The sequence below is a fragment of the Furipterus horrens genome, unplaced genomic scaffold (genome assembly GCF_987537825.1).
Source record: "Furipterus horrens unplaced genomic scaffold, mFurHor1.1.pri manual_scaffold_2, whole genome shotgun sequence".
In the NCBI taxonomy this organism is placed as follows: Eukaryota; Metazoa; Chordata; class Mammalia; order Chiroptera; family Furipteridae; genus Furipterus; species Furipterus horrens.
The window spans coordinates 46,824,789-46,842,959 of NW_028327172.1; the positions used below are offsets into that span (position 1 = coordinate 46,824,789).

The following is an 18,171-nucleotide window of genomic DNA, read 5'->3' on the forward strand; positions in this document are numbered from 1 at the left end:
CCTTTGAGGACATTTTTCATCCTTGGAAACATAAAAAATCGCTCAGGGAAAGATCAGGTGAATAGGGAGGATGGGGCATTGAGGTCATGCCTTTTTTTGGTCAAAAACTGCTGAACACTGAGCATGGTGTGCGCAGGTGTACTTGTGAATCACCCATCATTAAATGGGCAAACGTGTTGGAAGAGTCTTCAAAAAAAAAAAAATTTCACTGAAGCTGAACATAGCCTCTCACAGTGCCAACTGGTACACTGATACAGATGAGTTCTGGAACGCTCATCTAGCAGGGGAAGCCTATACTATAAGGGGCCCACCCCTCCAGAAGATAATACCAGGTTATTTTTGATCCCCCCCCCCTTGTATATGTCCCCAGGATATACACAGGCTATTCCTGTGTGGAAGCCAGGCATGAACTTGCCTTCCTTCCTGTAAACGTGTTGTCTTGCACCAAAGGGAGGGTCTTAATCAACTTTCAGGTGTTTAGGGAAGCATTGCCAGCAGATTGTGTAGCCATCAGATGACTGTGGAGATGGTTCCACGGGGGTGCTTTCTGGAGGGGTGACTGATTCATTTATACACATGCTGTGGGAGTTTATTCCTATTTTAAGGGTAATTCTATTAGAAATGTTGATATGGAATTCGTTCCTGGTTTTAGCTGAAGCCATCAGTGACACCACCTTTGCCCTGGAATGCACTCAGGTGAGCCTTACAGACCGGTATGGTTATGGATGATAGAATTCTCAACTTTCTTGTGGGCCAAAGTAGAGTCTGTAATAGCCATGTATCTTGCTGTACCTCAAGGCAGGTATACCATGTGGCTTTGAAAGGTAGACCTTGGCGGCTTATGGTGGGTTTTATTTTATTTTATTTTTGTCTGTTTTGTGTTTGTGCATGTGTGTGTGATTGTTTATGTTTCCAACTGGTTTGGTCCAGGCCCTTCCTGGGGTGATTGAGGTCATTTCTGCAGATTGGTTTCATTGTGTTTCTTGGTGTTCTATTGACAGTATCCTTCATTAAATGCTATGTGAGATGATTAGAATGGATTTGATCTCTATTTTTGACAGATTAATCAGCATGACATACTCAGAAAATTCATTAGAAGCCATCTGTGCAAAGCGCAGTGGAGGCTGGAATAGGGGTAAGTTTTAGCATGGAGAACTGGGCAGTCCTAATACAGGAAGTGAAACCTGTTGGATTTGAGTCAGAAGTAGCTCATGAGTAGGATCAAGTTGTGTCCATTTTACAGATGAGGAATCTGAGGCACAGAGATTAAATAACTTGCCAAGGTCACCAAGCTAGGAAGTGGAAGGTCAGGATTGGAGTCAAGATCTCTTCACTTCCAAATATAGAGATTGTTACTAAACCTCACTACCTCAGGGACAAATAAGACAGAGACCATTGGTCAAAGAAGTGAGAGAGATTTGTCATTAACTAGATATTTTTCTAAAATTGATGTGGTGATCCACAGAGTTGATGACTAAAAGTTTGGAGAGGTCTGGTGAAGAACCCTAGGATTTCGTAGAGGCTCATCTTTAAAAATGAAATATTTCAGCCATCAGAAGGATTAAAGAATAATGAACACCTATGAATCTACTGCTCCCTTAAAAAAATTACCAGTACAGTTGAAGGCCCTTGGTTATCCTGAATCATACTCTACTTTCTGCACTCCTAGAACTACTACCCTGAATTTGGTAGTTATTCCTGTACATTTTCTTCATACATATGTGTCCTTTAACAACCTATGGTATTATTTTACATGTTTTAAGACTTTTTATATGGTAGTTGGTTGAGGGTCCCCAAGACCACCCCTGGGTTCAGAGATTCACTAGAAGGTGTCACAGGACTCAGTATATAGCAGTACTCAGAGCTAAGGTTTATCACAGTGATGTAGTAAGGACACACACCAGATCACCATATGATCTCACCTATAAGAGGAACCTAATGAACAAAACAAACAAATGAGCAAAGTAGAGCCAGAGGCATGGAAACAAGGAACAGACTGACAGTGTGGGGGCTGGGGAGTTGGGGGAAGAAGGGGAAGGGTCTAGTCAAGGAACATGAATAAAGGACAGCACAGTGGGGATTGACTGTGGGGGGGTGTAGGGCAGGGGAGAGCAATGGGGAAAAACTGGGACAACAGTAACAGAACAACAAATAAATAGGGAAGGAAAAAGACACAGGTGAAGTAGGGAGACATCCATGCTTAGGCTTCCTTACGTTCTCTCACTCACGAGGGAACACACTAAGCTCACTTTCCCCCAGCAATGAAAATGCAGCATGTGCACCACGTTTCTGCCCAGTGAACCCTTTAGAGACTCAGCACCCAGTTTTTATTGGGGGCTAGTAATGCAGGCATCCTCTGCTTAGCATGTACCAAATTTCCAGATTCCCAGAAGGAAAACGGATTCAGCATAAACCATATTGTGTTTAAACAGTCTGCACATAGTCTACACTTATGAAGAGCTGTCCTTTCCCCCCATTTACTTCTTTATTTAATTATTCATATAAATCTGGACTCATAGGTTTTATTTTATTAAATGAATTATAATCTAATACTATTATTTTTTATGCAATATATACACATGCGCGCGCACACATACACATATAACATTATTACAATTTTTACTTATTTTTGATTAGGGGTGGCCCAATACTCTGGCTCTCTGGTCCTTTTTGTGGAATCCCCTCTGAGGTCCGGAACCTTTGCTTGACTCTCGGGCTCTCCACGGAAGTTTTAGGCGGTGGTACCTACCTACAGACTGGCAACCAATAGAGCGTGGGAATACCGGGCTGAGGAGGTGGTGGAGGGCAAGAAAACGGATGGCTTGGGGGCGGAGCCAGGGGAGCCTCTCAGCGACTGGGAGCTATGGTAGGCCTGAGCTGTGAACTGAAATTGGGCTGGGTGGAAGGGGCAGGTCCCTCGCGGTGTCTGAGGCTGGGCGGCGAAGGGGTGGGGCCTCTGCTGAGCTGGTTGGAAGGGACGGGGCTGGCTCCCTGCCTCAGCTATTCCTCTGTCCCCACGGCCAGCGGGCTGTGGCCTCCACGTCCCAGTCCCGGCTTCCTCTCCTGCTGGTCTCCGCGTTCCGGGTCTGTCCTCCTCAGGGCCTCTCCACGTATCTGTCTCCCGCTTTCTTCATTTTTGGTTGGTTTGCTTTCGTGTCCGCAGTCCCCTTCTCCTGCCTCCGTCTCCCCGGCCTTGGTCAGTCTCCCAGGCGTTGGTGCCCGAGACCTGAGAGCCTGCCTGCGCGCCCAGCTCTGCCTGGAGAGAGATGGAGGAACCGGGGTCCTACGCAGGTGAGCGGGTCTGGAAGACTGGATAGCCACCCGGAAAGTGGAACACTGTGACCGTGGGGACAGGTTCGGCAGCTTAGGAAACACAGTCTTGGGCGAATATTGAGTCAGAGCCACCCCAGTCGGTTAGCATCTCACACATAGCCAGAGAGTATTCTTAGGTAGTTCCGTTTTTGTTTTCCTTCCGCAGACGCCAAACTTAAAGCCGAGAATTATCATTTTAGAGATGAAAGGAAACTGAGACTGGGAAAACCCTTCTTACCAGAGAGGGGTCTTGGGCCTCAGAGACCCCTGAGCTGCACCTTAAAAGGAGACCTTGGTCCAGGTTTTGTTACCGACTCATTGAGGGGCCTTACATAAGTTTATTCCTCTCCACGGACCTCAGTTTCCCATCGGTGGTACCACGAGAAGGGTTTGGTCTATAGGATCTCCAAAAGCCTAACATATGATGGGTGCTCCTTAAATATTAGTTGTTTAGGATTGAATAAATGAGATTCTGGGGTTCACTGGGGATCTATGGAATTACATTGTTTTCACAGCCTGAGAAATAGGTGGTATTATCTTCATTATAAGTGAGGAAATGGGCTCAGAAATAAAGTAATTTGCTAGTAAGTATCAAAGCCAAGTCACACTTCAAAGGCCGTGTTATCAATACACCTATCCTTTCTCCTAGTAAGAGAGCAGGGGGACTTGCTTGCCAGGTGATTATATGGAGCAGCAATTAATAATATGAGCTTTCTGTTAACATGAACAACTCTAAAGCAGAACTGTATCTGATTCTTCTCTATCCCTAGTACCCAACATATGGTTTGTGTGAAATAGTTTGGGTATCAATGCCAGAGTCACTGTCTGCATTAACAGTCATCAACATGTTCAGCATAATTATAATAACAGCTAATAATAGTGACTATAATTGTAATGATAACAAAGCCATAAGTGAGATTGTGAAAACATCAAAATTTATAATAAAGAGTTTTACTTATGGTCCTTTAAAGCTTATGAAGCACTTTCCATTGGTTCTTCATATTGGTCAACTTAGGTAGGTATTATTGTTATCTACGTTTCACAAGCGAGGAACCCAAGACCTAGAGAGATTAAGTGATTAGCACAAACTCACACAATGAAGAAATAGAGCTGGGGCACCAGTCTGGTCCCATATGACAAGTGGTTCTCCTTTGGTGCTCTCTCCACTTCCTCTTCCTTTCTCTTTCCTAGTCCTTCCTCCCTACTCTATGCTTATCCTGTGGTCCATTCTTATTTCAATGTTAACTAATAATCATGTGTTGGCTAATGATTAATAGTGTCAGTATTAATTCATAATTGAAGTATTAGCTTACAAGAATTTAATCCCAGAGGTACAGAGTGATTTAAATGCTTTTAAGAAGGGAAGTTATAATTGTGGTGGTTGTTACAATAATCATCATCATCCACAGATTTCAAGGAATAAAACTAGAATGTGCAGTGATTGACAGTCTAACAATAATAATTGTCATATATTGAGCTCATACTAAGTCATGGGCCCTGTAACAGGCACTTCAACTTTTTAACTTAATTCTTTCAACCTCTATTGAATTTTACAAATGGGGATCCTGAAGCATAGAGAAGTTAAGTAACACTTCCAAAATCGTGTTGTCCTGGCCTGGTTCAAATCCTGTGTTCTTAACCTTTATACCAGCATGGCTCAGGAACTGTTTTTTACTTAAAGGAAAATCTAATCCTCCCTGGCAGGAGAGCTTGAATTGGGGAGAGGGAGAGATGCTCTAGGATTGTGTGAAGAAGACAATTCACCCATGCCTTTCAATTCGGCTATTAAGAGCCCAGAACTGGAGTGAGGGAGGCTTTTCTTTTGAACTCAGGAGAGCACCTCCCTCCACACCCCTCATGATAGTGAGCCATGGTTCTCTTTAAGTTAGAAATAGTGACTAAATGAATGACTCATATGCTATTGATGGAAGTTTGTTTTGATTGACACTAGGAGGATGCAGCCACAAGCAGTGTAACTTTTCCCTTCATTGCCCACAAGGCTACCTGAGACATTAGTCTACAATGCATACTTGATCCTGCCATTCCTCTGCCAAAAATTCGTAAGTGGCTCCCTGTCAGTGGGATAAATACCTTAATAAGGTATCAAAGCCTCCCAGGATCTGGACCCCTTTCAGGCCCATCTCTACTCACAGCTTTTGACCAGGACAGTCATACTGGACTACTGAGGACCCCACAGCTCATTGTATTTTCTGTCACCAATAGGTTTTTCACCTGCCTTTCTCTCTGCCATTCTCCTTTTTCACTCCTCACTTGGCTTACCCACTATTCATCCTTTTAGGATCCAGCTCACCCATTCATCAAATATTAGTCAAGTGCCTATCAGTTATCAGGCATGGTTCTAGGTGTAGAGGTATAACAGAATAAAACAGACATACCCCTGCCGTTTATGGGGTGTCTATTTAGTAATATATATTAAACAAGTATAATGTGTGGTTAAGTGGCATGGAGAATAGAGCAGGCAGGGAAAGGGGCTAAGGAGCTCAGGGGAGTTGTCAGGGAAGCTGGTTGGATCATGTTTGAACAGAGTAGAAGGTGAGGAAGTGAGGTCTGTGGATACTGAAAGAATAGTCCAGACACAGAGGATAAGTATATATGAGACAGGAGCTCCCTTGGCTCAGTTGTTACCTCTGCAAAAATTCTCTGCTGCCTTGATCTGGACAGCTGCCTTTATCTGTTCTCCTACATGCGCTCATGGTTTACCTCTAAAGAAGCACTTACTACACGATGTTGTAATTGTCCATGTTTATGTCTGTTTCCCTCACTAGGGTGTGGGTTTCTTGATGGCAGGGACATCTGATTTATGTCGCCTCAGCACTTACCTTATGGCCTGACTAGAAGTAGGCACCTAAAAATACTGACTAAATAAATGACCAAGATTTTATGGGCCTCATTCTTACAGCCTGATAATTTACAAATGATTTGTAAGACAGGGCTTGGGTGACAGGTGAGAGAGAGATTAAAAAAAAAACAATTTAAGCCTGGTTCTGGCTGGCTTGATTCCCTTTTTGGGCCTCTGGGAAGTAGAACACCTGCTTTTCTTCGAGAAATTTACCTAGAGACTTCCATTTTCCGGATTATGGCAGGCTATCTAATCTATAAAGTGGTGGGTAAAATATAACAAAGTTCTTTAAGCTGAATTTGCAAGAAAGTAAGAGAACTCCCCAGGATCCTAAAAACCAAGAGTAAACTGAAAGCCGGAGTAGTTATTAGTTAGCTCCTTAACCTGACCTCAGCAGCCCTGGATGTTTATTGGCCTTACTTACCTAGAAGCTTGGGCTTGAATAGACCTGCTGTTACAGTGAATGAAACGATGGGCCTGCATTGGTCACTCTGGTTGGAACTGAGATTCCTGCAATGAAGTCCCTTGAAAACCTACACCTTCTGGTGGGGTGGACTAGGAAAAAAATATTGCTACTGATGCACAGATGACAAAGAAGATGGGCTTTATCCTAGGCTCCAGTAGAGGGGAAAGGTTTCCCCAGAGAATTCTTAAAGACAAGCATTTCCTCATATGGATTTGGGTTTATATTTATGTTGCCTGAATGGCCTAAAAACTTCAAGCCACGAAATTCACATTGGAAGCCATCTGAGCAGGTAATACCCTGGATAATTGGCAGAAACATATGCAGAATCTCTTTAGAAACCTACTTGTCACAGGCTGCATAGGATTCCCACAGTGGAGAAAAGATTTGTTAAACAGAAAAGCATATTGCTGGCTTTGTGCTGTTGAGACCATGATGTTATTTTTGTATTTAAAAAAAGTAAACATTTGAGTACAGCTCTGTCTCACTGATCTCCAGAAATGGAGTGATAGAACAGAACATGTATGCAAGCCAGCTTTTGGAGACACATACACATTTAGCTGCCTCCTATTCTTGCAGAGGTCATGGAAGAAGTGACGTCATGCTCCTTCAACACCCCTCTGTTCCAGCAGGAAGACAAGAGAGGGATCACCTACCGGATCCCAGCCCTGCTCTACATACCCCCCACCCACACCTTCCTGGCCTTTGCAGAGAAGCGCTCTACATGCAGGGATGAGGATGCTCTCCACCTGGTGCTGAGGCGAGGGTTGAGGACTGGGCACTTTGTACAGGTGACTCCTCATCCCAAATCTGGGCCTGGGCCTCAGTTTCTCTCCACATTTGCTTGGAGCACACAGAGCCTGTGCCTTTTCCCATCAATGCAGGAAAAGCCCTATGTGGTAGGTGAGGAAAAAACAGTAACAGCATCGCCTCTCATTTACTGAGTACTTACTGTGTGCCAGGGGCACGTTGATCTCAGCTGCCCTTTGACATAGGAATTGTCAGTCGTGTTTCACATATGAGAAAACTGAGGCTCAGAGAGCTTGCCACTTGCTCAAGGTCACACAGCTGTAATAAAGGAGTAGAAGCAGGCTTGGTCTCTCACTCCAGAGGCCTCCATGGTGCCTGTGTGCTTTTATTCACATTCTCTTTTATCTTCATAAGTCACCCAGGAAAGTAAACATTGTTAGCCCAGGGGTGCTGATGAGGGATCCTGGTGCTCCAAAAGGTAGGTAGCTTGTTCAAGACCGCAACTGGCAGTTGATGGGCTATAGGATAACAACGATCATTCTTCTACTACTGCTCCTCTCCCTACCTCATGCTTTATTTACTTTTATTCTCTGATTTACTCAATTGTAGAATCTTGAAATGAAGAGAATCATTAGTCCAACATCTTTCCCAGTATAGAAATCTTCTGCATTCCATTGGTAGCTACTAATAGCTTAGCAGTTAAGAGTGTGACTTTGAAGTCAGGAAAGACCTAACCATTTATTGGCTCTGTGACCTTGGATACTTGCCTCTTTTCTGTTTCATCATCTGCAAAATGTAATAATAGCAATTACAACACACAGTAGAAATTCAACATTAGTTATCTTCTATAAAGGATCTACTTACACAACTCTTCAAATGAGGAACTTAATCCTGTGGCACGGATTAACTTCTCTTGGAGGTGTGAGACGATCTGTACTCCTCTATAATTACCTGTTGGTCTTGTTCTGCCTTGTGGGGTAGTCAGTCTATATATAATAAAGTCTCTTCTGCTGAGACTACTCTTTGATGTACCTGCAAGTGGTGTTCATGCGCTCCGAGTCTTCTATTTTTGGGCTCAACAACTTCGGTTCTTTTAGTGTCTTCCTTGGCCACAGCCTGGATTCAGTTTCTGGGCCCTTGAAAACTGTGATTACTCTCCTTGGAATCTGGTCTGGGATGTCAGTCTTTTTTTTCAAAGAATCATGCTCAGAATTGAACTTAGGACCCCAAGGGTAGAGCCACCCCAGAAGCGAGGTGCCTCTCCCACCTTGTATCCTTTTCATGCACCCTAAGGTAAAGTAGCATTCACTTTTTTGATCCTGCATAACACAGTTCACTAATATTAAGTAGATAGATGGTCAGCTAAAACCTCCAAGTCTTTTTCACATTTGTTCTTTAAAAAAAAAATTTTGTGGTAAAATACACCAAACAAAATTTTCCATCTTAATCATATTAAGTGTACATTATGGTATTGTTAACTACAGGCACATTGTTGTACAACAGATCTTTTTAAAACTTTGTCTTGGTGCATGACTGCAGTTCTATACACATTGAACAACTCATTTCCCCCTTCCTCAGCCTCTAGTAACCACTGTTCTACTTTGTTTCTGTGAGTTTGATTACCTTAAATATTTTATATTAGTAGAATTATGCAGTGTTTGTCTTTTTGTTATTGGCTTATTTCATTTAGAACTACAGTTTTCAACCAGTGTGCCACAAGAATTTTTAAAACATGCGATACCTGACTGGTCAGGGTCACTGACCTCTTCTCCCTTAGATTGTCGAATAAAAAATTGACAACAGCCAACACAGCAATAGCTATCCAGTGTGAATGAATCAAAATTATACCTATTTTTTTTGTCAGATCAGCAAAAAATATATTTTTTGGTGTGCCACAGAATTTTGGTAATTAGTTTATGTGTGCCATGAAATGAAAAAGGTTGAAAATTGCTGATTTATAATAATATCCTCAAGGTTCATGTTGTAGCATATGGCAGGCTTTTCTTCTTTTTAAAAGCTGAACAACATTCCACTGTATGTTTAGCCATTCATTGGTTTATCCACTTTCTAATTCATTCTTCTGTTGATGGAAACTTGGATTGCACCTTTTGGCTTTTTGTCTCTTCGAGACATTGCTATCAGTTTTTTTGGATATATACTTAAAATTGCTGGACCATATGGCAAATCTATTTTTAATTTCTTGAGGAGCTTCCATACTGTTTTCCACAGTGGGTGTGCCATTTGTTGTTCTTTTTTTTCTTTTTTTCATTTATTGGTTCTAGAGAGAGGGGAAGGAAGGGAGAAAGAAAGGGAGAAAAGCAATGATGTGATAGAGAAACATTAATCAGTTGCCTCTTGCACATGCCCCAACTGGGGACCGAACCCACAACCCAGGCATGTACCCTGAATGGGAATCGAACTGGCGACCTTTTGGTTTGGAGGACAGTGCCCAACTGAGCCACATCAGCCAGGGCTACGATTGTTGTTCTTTAATCATGTTTCTCCATCCAGATTTTTTTAAAAATATGCTTTATTGATTATGCTATTACAGTTGTCCCAATTTCTTTTCTCTTTGTTCCCCTCCATCCAGTGACCCCCCTCCCTCCCTTAAATACGGGTGTCTGTGCTTACTGCTGTCCTGTTGCCGCTGCCGCCACCGCCAGCACAGCTTGACCTCTTCGCCCCTCCTACCCATCCAGATGAGCACCACTTCTTTATAACTTCATACGTTGGACTTCCATTTATTTTCTGGAACTTCTGATTATTTCTGGTTTTGTGGTAGTTGTATTCCTTCTTAGTTGTGGAGGGAGACGGAGAGTGTCAGTCTAGGCCTCCATCTTGGCCGGAAGTCTCCTGTGTGTGTGTTTGCCTCTGTGTCTTAGGCAGAGCTGCTCCTGTTATGTTGTAAGGGGCGGAGCCTTAGGGATTCATCAGTACAGGGCGACCTGTTTCACCACGTTGTGGCACTGTGTGTGGGGGAGGGGTCTGAGAGGGAACAATACCCCTTGCCCAGCACTTGCCCCTTTTCCAGGCACTTCTACCACTTCCCTATGCGACTGGTGCCTCTCTAGCTGTTGTCTGGCTGTTATTCCCAGAGTGGATGGGTCTGCGAACATTCTAGGACCATGGGGGCCCTTTAAACAAGTGGACTCCGCTGAGCGACCGGCAGTTTCTGCCTCCGCCCCAACCCCCACTGGTTTGCACAGTCAAAAGCAATGAGGCTTGATTTTCCCTGGTGCTGGGACCATGAGCTGCTCTGGTGAGGAACTGGGAATGGTCCCCAGGTGTCCCTCCTGACTTTTTAAAACATGTAACTGTGCTTTCTGTTGGTCTGCCACTGCCGCCGCTGCTGCCCCCACCACACTGTGTCCTCTCCGCTCCGGCTCCACCCCTCCTACCTGTCTGGATGAGTATTTCTTCTTCATATCTTTGTTTGTTGGACTTCCATGCAGTTTGATTTTCTGGAACTTCTGGTTGTTTCTAGTTTTGGGGTAGTTGTATTCCTTCTTAGTTGTGGAGGGAGATGCAGCATTCCATCCAGATTTTTAAGCGCAGGACTTGTTTTATCCCTGTGAAGCCCCAGCTTGTTTATATTCCATTGCTGCATCTGGTTGAGATCATTTGGATGCTAGCATTTTCATCTCTAGTTTGCTGTTTCTTCTAGCTTCATGTAAACTTTATTTTAGACATATCTGGCCCAAGTCATTTTCTCCTTTCAGCTACTAAGGATGGCTGAGCTTCTGATTTTCCAATGACTAGCCTGCCCAGTAATTTTTTCCCCCTCCTATTTCTAAAAGGAGTAGCAGTGCCAATGGATTTCTTATATCTTCCTGGATCCTGTGCAGGGTTCTTGAGCTGAGCAATCTTAATTATCCAAATAAGTTTGCAGCAGATGAGTTACTTCTCACTGGAAAAAAACACACATTCAGTGCTATTCATAACATGTGGGTTTCCACACAGGGTGCCAACAGGAAATTAAATCTACTCTCCAGGCCCCTTCTTGGTGCTTGGGAGGGAGAGGAGTCTCTGGACATTGTTTATAGAATATTGTTTCTACCTGAGAGCATTTCTGTAATCCTTCTGTTTGCACCTCCCTTTCATTCTTTCCTCCCTCTCCCTTTTTTCTTCTTCCTCTCCCTTTCATTCCTGTCTCCCCTCTTCCTTTCTCTTTCCTTTCCTCCTTTCTTCAGCAGACATTTATTGAGCACCTCTACTATGTACCAGGCATTAAGTCAGGGGGGGATGTGTGGAGGGAGGCGATATAAAAGTTGACAGATTCTGGCTTCTTTTTGCAAAGAATTTGCACAACTGAATTGCAGAGAGAAAGTAGAGCTGTGCACAGTTATAACTGTCCAAAACTCCCACAAAGAATCCATGAAGTGTCACAAGGCAGGTTCATCTACTCAGAGTGGAGTATTTCCTTATAAAAAGGAGTTCAAAGAGATCAGAGAAGCTACTGTGTGGACCACAGCATTTAAGCTGGTTCTCGAAGTGAGTGGGTTGAAGGTAAGCAGCATCAAAGGTTTCTCCCTGGATTCTCCACATCCAGAAACAGTCTTTTCCTTCTCTGACATCCACAGTGCTTTATCTCCTCTCTCTAATGGCATCTGTGAGGACCTGGAATCTGCTCTGTGGGTGCTTTCCCTCTCCTAGGCAAGCCTGGCTGCCCCTCCCACTGGTGGCCTCTGGACCTTGATTCCCTGAGAATCACAGAGAACTGAGGTCCTGCCTCCAGGGGTTTAAATGCAGTCAGGCAGCGATGTGAACTTCTTATGCATAGTTTCCAGAGAGTAACAGTGCCATTTGGAAGAGTATAGGAAACAGTCTTCAAATAGTTAACAATCTGGGAGAGCTTCGTGGAGAAAGGCGGGCTTCTATCCAATAATTGCATTACTTTGGCACAATATATATTTGAAGTGTTTATAGTACACAAGGCACTCTGCTACAGAATGGGCTGCTCTAGAGACAGTGAGTTCCCTGTCCTTAGACTAGTTCAAGGAGAGACTGGTGTTCAACCAGGAAACAAAAGAGAATCTTCTGTAGGATGGAAATTAGCACTAAGTCCTTAAGATTTTGAAAATTCATGATCTGAGCTTTGCTTAATAATAGTTTTTTTCCATTCATATAAGAATTACAATTCTAAAACGTGTTTTATTATTTTTCTTATTTTTTTATTTTTTATTTTGGCTATTTTGGTTATTTATATGGCTGAAAAATAAAAAGTGTAAAAAGTTATACATCCCATTCTCAGCCTTCTACCTCCTATCAGCAGTCAGCTCTTATGTGTCCTTCTAGGGCTTCATACAGAAACAGAGAAATACAAGTATATATCCTTCTAAAATGTTTTAATGCGAAGTGGTAACATATATACAGAAAACGTAAGATAACATAAATGTCAAATGTACAAAACATAAATGTCAGTTCTGAATTGACAGAGCCAATACTTGTGAATTCACTGAACTCAAAAATAGAATATTACCAGCACTTTAGAATCTCTCATATGCCTCCTCTCTCCTTCCCAGAGGTAATTACTATGCTGATTTATAACTCTGGAGTTTAGTTTGTTTTGTTTTCAATCTGTGTATTTTTTTATTTTAATTTTTAATTACAGTTTACATTCAGTATTATTTTGTATTAGTTTCAGGTGTACAGCATTGTGGTTAGACAATCATATACTCTATGTATCCTTTATTTTGGCTTCTTTTATTCAATATTCTTGAGGTTTATCCAAATTCGGTGTACAGCTGTAGCTGTGATTTGTTCATTTCCATTGTTACAAAGTACATATTCCATTGTATGACTATACAACAACTGATCCATTCTACTGTTGTTGCATATTTGGGTTAGCTACTATGTGTATAGATAATGCTGCTCTGAATATTCAGCTATGGGTTTTCAGTTCTGTGTGCATGTATTTTTGTTGGGTTTACAGCTAAAAATGGAATTACTAGGTTACAGGATATGCTGATGTCCCACTTCAGTAGGTAATGCCAGCCAGTTTTCTAGAGTGGTGTTTGTGAGGGCAGGTCTACTTCAGTTTCACCCTTACTCCTTGGAGTTAGCCCTTTAAGATTCCAGCTCAAGGCATGGTGGTTTACCAAGGCTTCTATTTTTTTTTTTTTCTTTTTTGTCCTCCTAGCCCCGTATGTCAGGAATTGCTCAGCTTCTCAGCCTTTCAGTTACTTCTTTTAGAATTACAGAGATACTCTGAGGAGAAAAGAGACTTGAAATGCAAGGCCAATCGTCGTCGTCGGCAGCCGTCCGTCTCGAGAGACGATGGTGTAGCTTCTTAAGAGTCTATCTGCACCGCCGAGAATGGCTGTGCAGTCCGACTCGGGAGTGACACGGTATCTGTCTCCTCCCGTGTTGAATCGACATCTTGCGATGACGCTGGAGTGTCCTCTCCAGTGAAGCTGAAGCTACAGAGCCTGGGCAGGGTGATATGGAGGGTCTGCTGTTGCCCATGCAGCAGACCCCCCCTCTCTTCACAGCTGAAGGATCCAAGGGAAAGATGGAGTCAATACAGCTTGGCTTCAGGTGCGCCGCAGGAGTTGCCGGTGTTGACTACAACGTCAAACCGCCTTAGGGACTCCGGCTCCGGATTTTCTGTCGGGGTTTATTCCCTTAGCCTTTCCCCTGAAGAGGTATGCCGCAAGGCAGCGGAGGTTTTTTGGAATCAGAGTTTTCCTTCTCTGATGTGCCCTGACTGGAAGATCGAACCAGTGACACTTAGCTCGCAGGCTGACGCTCGATCCACTGAGCCAAACCAGCCAGGAATGCAAGGCCAATATTGTTTTAAAAATGTATTAATGAGATTAGGGCTCTCTTTGTGATAAGTCTGATTAGGCACTATCTCATTTTATCCTCACAACAAGTCCTTCCTGAGCACGTTATTACATCCTCCATTTAACTGATGAAGAAACGGATGAAGGGAAGATTAAATAACTTGCCCAAGGTCACACAGTAAGTGATGAAGGCAGGGTTTGGACTAGGTGTCTCAGACTCCGTGCTTGGACTTTTTATTGACACTGTGTCATGAATTGCCTCCCTAGGGTAGTAGAGGAAGGGAAAAAAAAAATCTTTGTCTTAAATTTCCTTTGATATGCCTGAAACATCCATGTTTGTCTGCTTTGCTTTTTGTTAATTCCTTTTCTTGCTTTCTTCCTATTTTGGTGGGTTGGGGGGATGAGGGGGTCTTTCTTTTTAAAAATATGTAGCTCCTCTCATGTGCTGAGCACTGGAGATACAAAATTACAATAATTTCGTTTCTACCCTTAAAAGATTCATAGTTTAGGGAGGAAGCCTGTCACATAAAAGAATAATATTATATAATAAATTGCTATAACTCTTCTTTATGTACAGAGAGGAAGCCTTTGGTAGAGGAGGGGAGGGAGTTTCATGGAAGGCTTCATAATTAGGTGACTTTTGAGTTGGGTTATTTGGGCATCTAGACAAAGTGAGGAAAAATATTTTAGGCATGAGAATTCAGTGAATACTTCGGTGTTCACAATTTTATAGATCTCAATAACATTTATTTCTTTTCTCTGAAAAGTTCTAATGCTTTTAATGAGCCTTATGTGTTCCTGTTAGTCTCTTACTTCTGCCCTCTCTCCCTTGCTCTTGTCTAGTGGGGACCACTAATACCACTGATGGAAGCTGTATTGCCTGGGCATCGGACCATGAACCCCTGTCCTGTGTGGGAGCAGAAGAGTGGCTGTGTGTACCTATTCTTCATTTGTGTGCGGGGTCATGTCACTGAGCGTCAACAGATCATGTCAGGCAGGAATGCTGCTCGCCTCTGCTTCATCTGCAGTCAGGATTCTGGCTATTCCTGGAGCAACATGAGGGACCTGACTGAGGAGGTCATTGGCCCAGAAATGAAGCGTTGGGCCACTTTTGCTGTGGGCCCAGGGCATGGCATCCAGCTGCAGTCGGGGAGGCTGATCATCCCTGCATATGCCTACTACATCCCTTACTGTTTCTTCTGCTTCCGGCTACCATGTAAAGTCAGGCCTCATTCCCTGATGATCTACAGTGATGACCTAGGGACCACATGGCACCATGGCAGGTTCATTAAGCCCATGGTGACAGTGGAGTGCGAAGTGGCAGAGGTGGCTGGGAGAGCCGGCCACCCTGTGCTGTACTGCAGTGCCCGGACACCAAACAGGCACCGGGCAGAGGCTCTCAGCACTGACCATGGTGAACGCTTCCAGAGGCCGGCCCTGAGCCAGCAGCTCTGTGAGCCCCCGCATGGCTGCCAAGGCAGTGTTGTGAGCTTCCAGCCCCTGGAGACCCCACATAGGCACCAGGTCCCTACTGGGGAAGATGCTCCTACTGTTCAGCAGAGCCCTCTGCTGGACAGTTCTCTGAGGCTAGGACAGGAAGCTGGACCACTGACAGAATCATGGCTCTTGTACTCACACCCGACCAGTAAGAAACGGAGGGTTAACCTAGGCATCTACCTCAACCGGACCCCCTTGGAGCCTGCCTGTTGGTCCCCCCCATGGATCTTGCACTGCGGGCCCTGTGGCTACTCTGATTTGGCTGCTCTGGAGGAGGGCTTGTTTGGGTGTTTGTTTGAGTGTGGGACCAAGTGGGAGTGTGAGCAGATTGCCTTCCGCCTGTTTACAGACCAAGAGATCCTAAGTCATGTGCAAGATGGCTGCACCAGACCTGGTAGGAATGCTGAAGCAATTCAAAACTAATTGGCTTAGGATCCAACTTTCCATAGAAGGGAAACCATTAGAAGGCAACCACAGCCAGGATAATGGAGGCCAGGATAAGAGAAGTTACTGAAGCTACAGGGAATCCCAAAACTTAGTATTCTGCTCCCTACCTTTTTTTCACCTCTCCAAAAAGCAAAATGAGAATTTTTCCATAGCTACTGCAGTGGAAATAGCACTGAACTATGTGAATTAGACCATGATACGGTCCTGGGCCGGCACTGGCTGGCTCTGGGACCTTGCACTCTCTGGGCCTCAGGTCTTCATCTGTGAAATGAGGTGATTTGTTTTGTGATTTCTCTCCTTCCTATCCCTAAGGAAGGCAGAGTGCCTGCTTGTTCCATGATCAGCAAGTCCTGGCTGCGTGCAGGAAACTGATCTCAAAATGGAAATCAGAGGACTCATCTTTTCAGATGATTTACCACTCATCCAACTGTGATGTGTCATGTCATGAAGAAGGATATGGATTGTTTGTTCAGTTTTTTTTTTTTTTTTTTTTAAATATATTTTATTGATTATGCTGTTACAGTAGTTCCAATTTTTTCCCCTTTACTCCCCTCCACCCAGTATCTCCCTCCCCCAGCATCCCCCCCCAAGTCCATACCCATGGTTCGTAAAAAATAACTATCCCTCCCTCTCAGATATTAAGACCCTTTGTAATCTTGTAAAGGACAATGGGCGAAGGTCTCAAGCTCCTCTAGCTGCTTCAAGCTGGACATGGTCGTCGTCCTACCTACCCTTGGGTCCAGAAATCCCTAATAAGAGTGGGGGTGTGGAGGGGAGGGTGGCCTTCCCACATGGGGAAGGATCATGCAGACTTCAGGTCAGTTGGCTGTCTCCGGACAACGGCGTGCTTGGTTTAGCAGGCTGGCATCCTTGTTGTGTTCTGGGGGCAACAGATTTGGCAAAAAGGGTTAAAAAGCATCATTCAATCCATAACTACTAGGTGGCAAAAGGCAGGGATTAATTTTTCAATGTTCCACATTAGGAGAAAAAAAAAAAAAAAAAAAAAGGGCTTCTTTGGAGGAAGGTGTGCTAGGCACATCTCTCCTGTCCAAAACCCTTTTGCCCATTTTATTTAGTTTGGGCTGAGGGAAATAGTTTATGTTTCCCCCCTCTCAGACCTATTTGTTCAGTTTTTAATAACAGAAACAACCACACCCTTTAAATCATGGTCAGACTCTCCAGGCTGGCCTAGAGGAATTGGCAAAAGAGTAGAATCAGGAGACCACCTGCCTTCTTCAGCTTTGCACCTCTGCTCAAACTGCCCTTTCTCATCCGGAAGGCAGTATTTCCTAGGGAGAAAATGATCGCCTTATTCCTATGAAAGATGAACCTGAAATTCATTTATTATAGTTCCTGGTGGGAAAATGACATGGTGTAGGGCTTTAAAGCATTGGACAAAACTTCCCACAGTCTCTGCCCTCAAGGAGCTCACAGTTTATGAGGCTAGAAGAGGGAAAAAATTAAAAAAAAAAAATGCAGCTGGTAGGATAGTTTGTAGATTTTGGGCTCTAAGTTGGTGTTATGGTAGCTCATTGTCTTCATTGCACCTTTATTGTGCCTGGAGTTATCTGCCCCAGGGCTCTTCCAGGCCTCTGGGTTTCCCCTAAGTTTGTTTTTCTTAGAATGTTGTGCTGGCCAAGCCACTTCATTTGCCAGTAGAGAAACTCTTCAAACTCAGGAAGGTCTGTGGACACCCCCAAACCACTGAATCTGGTCTGTTTGTTTGGACCTACTGAAATCACTAGTTGTGAAGTGGGGATGACATTTGTCTCAGATGATACCAGATTGGTTGCTCTTACTTTAGATTGCTTCCCTTGTAGGCTGTTACTGTGAGAGAAGTTCTGTCATGAGAGATTTCTTTTTCATCCCCCTTAAACTGGTATATCAGCTAAATACAGGGTGGAGCAAAGGTAGGTTTACAGTTGTTCACATGGAAAATAATACAATAATAAACTTGCTTTTGCTCCACCCTGTATATGTGGTACTAAGTAATGACCCAGAGAGTGAGTCTTAGTGGTAGAGCATGGCCCAGGGTGCAGCTGTCAGGTGGGGGAAGA

General features: G+C 43.8%; 1 protein-coding gene across 3 annotated transcripts; it reads left to right on the forward strand.

Annotated features, from left to right (window-relative positions):
* The first annotated feature begins 2,814 nt into the window (after window positions 1–2,814).
* NEU3 (neuraminidase 3) lies at window positions 2,815–16,586 on the forward strand. 3 transcript variants are annotated; one of them, XM_090267771.1, is made up of 3 exons: window positions 2,815–2,866; window positions 3,164–3,291; window positions 15,014–16,586. In XM_090267771.1, exons 1-3 carry the CDS (start codon window positions 2,818–2,820, stop codon window positions 16,088–16,090), a joined length of 1,254 nt encoding a protein of 417 aa, XP_090123897.1. In that variant the 5' UTR covers window positions 2,815–2,817; the 3' UTR covers window positions 16,091–16,586. The 3 variants fall into 3 exon arrangements, with proteins under 3 accessions (XP_090123897.1, XP_090123896.1, XP_090123898.1); XM_090267770.1 differs by lacking the exon at window positions 2,815–2,866 and adding an exon at window positions 7,215–7,426 and having other exon boundaries at window positions 2,873–3,291; XM_090267772.1 differs by lacking the exons at window positions 2,815–2,866; window positions 3,164–3,291 and adding an exon at window positions 14,296–14,348.
* The last annotated feature ends 1,585 nt before the right edge of the window (window positions 16,587–18,171 follow it).

Excerpts from the sequence above, each read along its gene's own strand:
- NEU3 (XM_090267770.1), top strand. The coding sequence starts at position 3,267 with ATGGAGGAACCGGGGTCCTACGCAG. Across the intron at positions 3,292-7,214 it reads GGAACCGGGGTCCTACGCAG|AGGTCATGGAAGAAGTGACG; the intron begins GTGAGCGGGTCT and ends CTATTCTTGCAG. Across the intron at positions 7,427-15,013 it reads GGACTGGGCACTTTGTACAG|TGGGGACCACTAATACCACT; the intron begins GTGACTCCTCAT and ends GCTCTTGTCTAG.